This window comes from Solea senegalensis, unplaced genomic scaffold (genome assembly GCF_019176455.1).
Source record: "Solea senegalensis isolate Sse05_10M unplaced genomic scaffold, IFAPA_SoseM_1 scf7180000015277, whole genome shotgun sequence".
In the NCBI taxonomy this organism is placed as follows: Eukaryota; Metazoa; Chordata; class Actinopteri; order Pleuronectiformes; family Soleidae; genus Solea; species Solea senegalensis.
The window spans coordinates 1-7228 of NW_025321284.1; the positions used below are offsets into that span (position 1 = coordinate 1).

Consider the following 7228-nt stretch of genomic DNA (forward strand, 5'->3'; position numbering starts at 1 on the left):
AGTAATAGTAGTGATAGTAATATTAGTAGTAGTGGTGGTAGTGGTAGTAGTAGTTGTAGCAGTAATAGTAGTGATAGGAATAGTAGTAGTAGTGGTGGTAGTTGTAGTAGTAGTTGTAGCAGTAGTAGTAGTAATAGTACTAGTAGTAATAGTAGTAGTAGTGGTAGTGGTAATTGTAGTAGTAGTGGTAGTAGTTTTAGTAGTAGCAGTAATAGTCGTAGTAGTAGTTGTAGTAGCAGCATTAATAGTAGTTGTAGTAGTGGTGGTAGTAGTTGTAGTAGCAGCACATTAATAGTAGTTGTAGTAGTGGTGGTAGTAGTTGTAGTAGTAGCAGTAATAGTGGTAGTAGTAGTTGTGAATGCAGCATTAATAGTAGTTGTAGTAGTGGTGGTAGTAGTAACCAGTAGCAGCATTAATGGTAGTTGTAGTAGTAGTAGTAGTTGTAGTAGCAGCATTAATAGTAGTTGTAGTAGTAGTAGTAGTTGTAGTAGCAGCATTAATAGTAGTTGTAGTAGTGGTGGTAGTAGTAGTTGTAGTAGCAGCATTAATAGTAGTTGTAGTAGTGGTGGTAGTAGTAGTTGTAGTAGCAGCATTAATAGTAGTTGTAGTAGTGGTGGTAGTAGTAGTTGTAGTAGCAGTAATAGTAGTTGTGTGGTGGTGGTAGTAGTAGTTGTAGTAGCAGCATTAATAGTAGTTGTAGTAGTAGTAGTAGTTGTGGTAGCAGCGATAGTAGTAGTAGTAGTAGTGGTAGTAGTAGTAGCAGCATTAATAGTAGTTGTAGTAGTGGTGTAGTAGTAGTTGTAGTAGCAGCATTAATAGTAGTGGTAGTAGTAGTTGTAGTAGCAGCATTAATAGTAGTGGTAGTAGTAGTTGTAGTAGCAGCATTAATAGTAGTAGTAGTAGTGGTAGTAGTAGTCGTCCTGAGTGAAAAACAAACTTATCCAAAAAAACTACACTTGTATACATGACTTCTGTCAAAACCAAAGACAAGCGAAGACTTAATTGTACTTACATTATCTGCTGTCTTGAAAGACGCTGTTGGGTTCGATTTTCCTTCTGTGTACTTTTAAATGTTAAGTGTCACAACAGCTGAGACATAAAAACCCGGAAAAGTGTTGTTATCTGGTCCAGTTGGTTCAGTTAAACTAAAGTGGGTCCCGGTTCCGTTACGTGCTCAGTCCTCCAAGTCTCCTTTCCAACATGAAAGCATAGACTTTATAGACTCCGGTGGGCGGGGCGACAGCGGGGGCGGAGTCAGCCGACTCTCGCACGTTGAATTCGCCCGGCAAAGACATGAGCACACGTGACAGTTGACTCTGTAGTAGTGTTTGGGGGGGGAGGAGGAAATTCCAGCATGGGACCGGCCCCGCCTCTTTCCGCCTGCCTCTCAGTGCGCATGTCAGCAATGTCAACAACAACACACACTGTGGGCCTGTGTTTGTTCAGATAAGGTGATAAGACGTGGAGGACAAAGTGGAGGACACGATGGAATTAGATCTGTGTCGGTGTTTTCAAACAACACTTTTTATGAATTGAGCAAAAATGAACCACAAAATCAAAATACACTCGAGATGATGCATTTCATTAAAAAAACAACAACAACAAGCATTAGGATAAACAAATGAAAAAAAACGGAATAATCGGGGAGTGCAGGAGTTCCCCGACCTCACATTTGAAACCACAAAACCTTTGTGGCCTCTGTTTTCACCTCATTCACTGCCATAGAGCCCTTGAACAACCCACGGGCCCGGGAACTATGCCAATATCCCATTTTCACCAGACTATGCCACAGCCTAGTTCCCGGCACCACAACAATAACAACATCAACTGCAGCTCCAAATGTACAAAAGACTGATCTGACACCACAGTGAGTCCCTTTGTCCAGAGAGGACACGAGAGAAGCTGCTTCACACCGAGTGCATCCACAGTTATTCAGCGGTGATATGCACCAAAAGTTAATGAAGTCATAAGACAAAACGGGAAAAAATACAATGAGTGCAAAATATCGTATGTGAATAAGAGGCAGCTGTGTGATTATAGGGCAAAACAACAACAACAACAACAACAACAAGCTTGTACATTTGTACAGTTGAGTGGACTCTTTATTATCTCTGAGCTGTCAGACAGCTGCACAGCAGAGAATCTGTGAGACCAGTCAAACTCATTCTAATTCATTATCTGAGCTGGGAATGGTTTTTATGTCGTGGACGGTTCCAAATGAGGCACACTGAGACGACAGGTGACCACAGAGTTAACTATTACTTGACCATTTTTGAAAATGGAATACTACAATCACGGTTGTTATACAGTAGTTTACGACAAACTAACAAAATATCGAAAACTAAAATTGGAAAAACAACGACTAACTGAATTGTGTGTTTGCAAAATTAACTAAAATTGGAGCATTTTTTGTCCGCTTCTTTGTAAATTAATACATAATCCTTCTGGGTTCATATGAAGTGTATAAAAGGTTGTATTTTCATTTATAATAAAATGTTTTCAATTTGTTTACAATGTGGGACATAGACATTCGTTATTTGTTGAGTTTGTTCATCTAAGTGAATCAAACCTCTCGTCTTTTATTGGGTTTACAGTTGAGAATGAACTCCCTGAGACTCCTGGCTCACAATCAATGTGATTCATTATTATTATTATTATTTATGTTATGTTCATGTGTGTCTTTAGTCTGCTGGCTAATTTCTTGTAGACCGTCCATACATTTTTAAAATGGCATCTTTTGTTGGGTTTTTATTAAGACACAATACTTATTATGACATTGTTTTGCATCCTGCATACTCCATGTTACAATCAAATGAAAGCTAATAAAAAAACTAGCAAACTCGCTCTTAAAACTATTCTTTTTAAAAACAAAAAGTCTAAACTAAATAAAAACTAAAACTAATGAAAGTTTTGTGCGTTGAAAACACTGTTTGTGTGCTATCTACACTCAAGGGGCCAAGTCAAGGGGTCAACTGCCGCCTTTTGTGGAACAAACATTACACCGTCTTTACACATTTACCAAAACAAAGCTCAAAATTAAACGTGTTAAAGCTAAATAAACATGAATCACACACAAAGCTATGTAAAATCTATCTATCATCTATAATTAGAAACATTTGCGTGGTTTCGCCTCCTCTTTCCTCAGGTTACTGTAAATGCGTGGGCGACAGACAGACAGACAGACAGACAGTGAGTGGAAAGAGCGCAGCTTCCTGGGTGGATTCAGTGGATACCCGTGACTCATCGCTTCTGTGACGCCGTCACGTGCCGCTCCAAGTAACAGGCGGAAAAGCGCGCGTAAATTTGAGAGCCCTGAGCCCCGTGTATACGGTTCACGTGGACTGGAGTCTGAGAGTGGGCTTGTTTAGGGTGTGAACAGTGGGAGAGTGAAGTGGGTGATACACGAGTTTGTGAACCAGGAAGGATCCACAGCTCTTTGGATGCAGAAACAGCTGCGTTTGAATCACAATGAATAACTTCAGTTTTGTTTGAATGAAGTATAAATTAAGTTGTATGGAAAACATGAAAGTTATCACAGATGTATGAAAACTCCATTCATATTCAGACTTACAGATATAAGTGTATACCACATTTGTTTGGATAACCAAATATAAATGCACTGAGATACCTGGACCAGGCATAATGCAAATTTGAAACAATTACTATCATTTCAAACATTTGGACAACATAAGAGATAGATTAAACCATGCTAAACAAACCAAACTGAGGTCTACAGCAACAAAAACATAATCTACATCAGTGAATCTGTCCCAAACTTCTGCTCATTGGCAGATGCTTGACTATGACATGAGTGCCCCCTTATGGAGAAAAAAAAGACACCAGAACAACCCAATGTAGAACAAGCATTGTTTTTTATTGAGAGACTGTTTCAGAGTATGAAACAATGGAAAAAAATGAAAAAAAGTCAGAAAAAAAATAATTTGAGTTGTGTTATTACACCTTTTAAGAAAAGCCAATAGTTTTGCATCGTTAACAGATGGAAACCTTCAGTATGAATCAGGTAGCATGTTTGAAAACGTGCTTTACAGACAGACGGCTCTAAATACATTTCTATCCCAGTCCCACTTAAAAAAATGCTGGTGTTTACACAATGAAAATGAACTAATTCACACTACGCCAAACTACACAGTACATTCAACCAAAAAGAAAATAAACAAACCCAAAGGTCTCAAGAGATTTAACGATGAACTGGAATGCTCGGTGGTACAACTTTTTCAGGACCGAGGGACAGACATGACTTCTGTGAAGCGCACTCCTGTACACACCCTCTAAAAAGATTTGAAAATTACAACAGCAAAAAGGGCAGGGACACTAAAATGCTTAATTGTTTAAAAAACCCAACACAAAAAAAATGACCAAAGTTGAAGTTTGTCACTAAACGGCAAAGTCTGGTCAACCGTTCATCTCGAGCTCCTTTTACACCTTCACACGGTCCTTCATTTTCTGTCATTGGACCTGGAGCGACTGCAAGAGAGGGGAAGAAATAAACCCAAAACAATTAAAAGTCTGAACTAATGACTGACAAACTGTCATGGCTACATAGTCATACCATAAACTCCACAAGTATTAAACCCAGAGATTATATTTAGAAAACAGATAAAAAAAAAAAAAAGTCAATCAGTACCTCCTTGATCGGGAGAACGATCTTGAAGGTTTGTGGTTCCTGTCCCGGGAGAGGGACCTCTCCCTCCTCCTGTCTCTGGAGAAAGACCTGCGAAAAACAAACCAGTTGAAGTCAAATCATTTGCTTCAATTTGAACCAAAATTGAATGATCTTTGGGATTGAATCATACCTGCTACGACTGCGGCTAAAACTCCTCCTGCGTGGGGATCTGCGCAGGAAAAATACACCAGCGTTAACAGTCAGCACTCAATACAGCGTATAGCTCCACGCTAGTTTAATCCTTTTCTTACATGGGTCTCCATCAACACAGCTTTATTTCTATCTCGGTAAGAACCTCGGCATTTGTCCACAAAAAACAACTTACTCAAATGTAAGTCTGTGGCAATGGACCTATTACCTGCAGACGGCAGGTGCTTAGGAATGGACCCCCCCTCCCCCCACCTATGCCATAGTATCACCTGCATCTTAATAATTTCATGATTTTATCAGTGCGAGTTATTCATGTTGATATGAAGTACCACACTGGGGCGCCCCCTAAAAGATTTGCCTGAGCGTTAAAGCAAGCTAACCAAGGTTTGTTCTCAGAGGATTTGAAACTTCGCTATGGACAGGCCCTTGTGTAAAATTTAAAATACACACGGGGCTCCGTCTGTACGAAACTGGTACACTATACTTCAAGGGAAACTGTAAGAAAATGAATGCTAGTGTTTAAGTCCAATATGATCTGCTAAACCCTCCACACGACACTATGTCACTGTGGGGGTTTAAGGAGACTATCGAGTCGTGGGACTTCTTAATTCTTCTCAGAGCCCCCAAAACATACCACATGTTTAACTATAAGTGTTATTTGGCATTAGATTTGCCATTTCTCTTTGAAATAATGAGTTATATTAACGTTTGAGGCCAAAACAAACTTGTGTTTAAATGATAGAAAAAAAACAACCTTTTCAAACCAGCTGTCTCTTCACTTTCAAAACTGTAATCAGCAGTGTACTGAATGAAGCAGGAAAACTTACTAGTATTTTTGGTTTTCAACAAGCTACATATGACGAAAGGGAGGCAGACTGTCGGCTGGGTAGGTAGAATTGGCTGAATAGGACTGGCCAGATGCTGCAAGGTGATTAGGTGGCAGGCAGATGGGGGCTGGCTGTAGCTTTTTTCCTGCTTTAATTGGTTAGCCGAAGGCTGCTGCTGGTAGGTTGTAGACATTTGGAAACGTAATACGCTGATTGGTCGGGAATGTGAGGTGGGCCGCTGCCGTTTGGGTTAAGGTTGAAGGAGGAGGAGGTTGAGAACGGCATGCTGAGGAACCAATGGGCTGGTGCAACCTGACGACTGGCCATGCCCGGGTCATGTGAGAGCACCAGCCATGCTGATTGGGGCACGATGGTCAGCAGTCACATGATGCTGAAAGAGGACTAGTAGATTGACTCAGAGGGTGGTGAGAAGAGGCATGGTGGTGGCTCTGCAACGGGTTTCATTCTTATTAATATAGATGAAAAAAATAATAAAGCATCCTCAAACAAAAAGGAAAAAAGCATCACATTTGACACTTTCACCCTCCCCCAAATTTAAAACAGTTCATACTCATTTTGACATTAAATAATCCTGTTTCACATACCCAATTTGTCATTCTAACGAAGTTAAAATTGAGTGGACTGTGCGGCTTCACTAACTAAGCCTTCATGTAATACTCCCATGCCATATTCATAATTCCTTTGTGAATGTCTATCTGTCACATTTCCAAAATTAAATGACCGATAATGTCAATGATGATGAGATTGCAAGCCTTAAACATTGCACAGTCACAAATGCAAAACCAGATTGAATTACAAATGCCTACACATCTGCACAATTACCAGGAAACATACTGTGGGTAAAAGAGCAAATTAATTGAGCCACAGCAGGAATATTGATGCATGTCATTTGTTGACTCTACCGGTCACTGCATACAAAAAATGTATAGGTCACCTCCGCCTGGCTGGTGGGCTGCTACGCCGCCTGTAGTCATCTCTGTCCCGAGGACGCCTGCTCCACGAAGGGGGAGCACCACGAGAGCGACTACGTTTTTCACCATTTGACAACTCTACTCGTACACGGCAACCGCACAATGTCCTATGAAACAAAGAGTCCACGTTAATACTTGAAACTGATATGTTCTTCGTGTTAATGCCATTATTTCTATACATTACAAGACCTCGTACCTTCCATCAAGTTCACGCACAGCATCATTTGCATCTCTTGGGTCTTCAAACTCTACAAAAGCGAAGCCTGGGGGGTTCCTGGCCACCCACACACTGCGGAGAGGGCCATAGTAGCCAAATGACCTCTCCAACTCTGTTTTGTTGCCATTGTTCCCCAGGTTTCCGACATAGACTTTGCAGTCCAGAGGACAGTCCCGATGCATGGCTGGATCTGGGGAAAACAAAAGCACAACAACTTGTATTAGATTAGGAAGAAAGAGGAACTAGCATTTCTTCATATTTGGCTCGGCAGATGAACAAGCTTTAAACAAATCGCTGCAATTGTAACATTCAACAATGTTACGACTTAAGGTATGACTTGCCATTAACGCGCGACTGC

At 40.6% G+C, this 7228-nt stretch overlaps 1 protein-coding gene across 1 annotated transcript; it reads right to left on the reverse strand.

The window, feature by feature from the left end:
- Window positions 1-3853: 3853 nt before the first annotated feature.
- Window positions 3854-7085, reverse strand: LOC122762118 (serine/arginine-rich splicing factor 3). Its single transcript, XM_044017303.1, has 5 exons — window positions 6850-7085; window positions 6617-6760; window positions 4815-4853; window positions 4646-4732; window positions 3854-4485 (listed from the first exon to the last, which is right to left on the reverse strand). The coding sequence occupies exons 1-5, from the start codon at window positions 7050-7052 to the stop codon at window positions 4458-4460; spliced, it is 501 nt and encodes a 166-aa protein (XP_043873238.1). The 5' UTR covers window positions 7053-7085; the 3' UTR covers window positions 3854-4457.
- Between the last annotated feature and the right edge of the window lie 143 nt (window positions 7086-7228).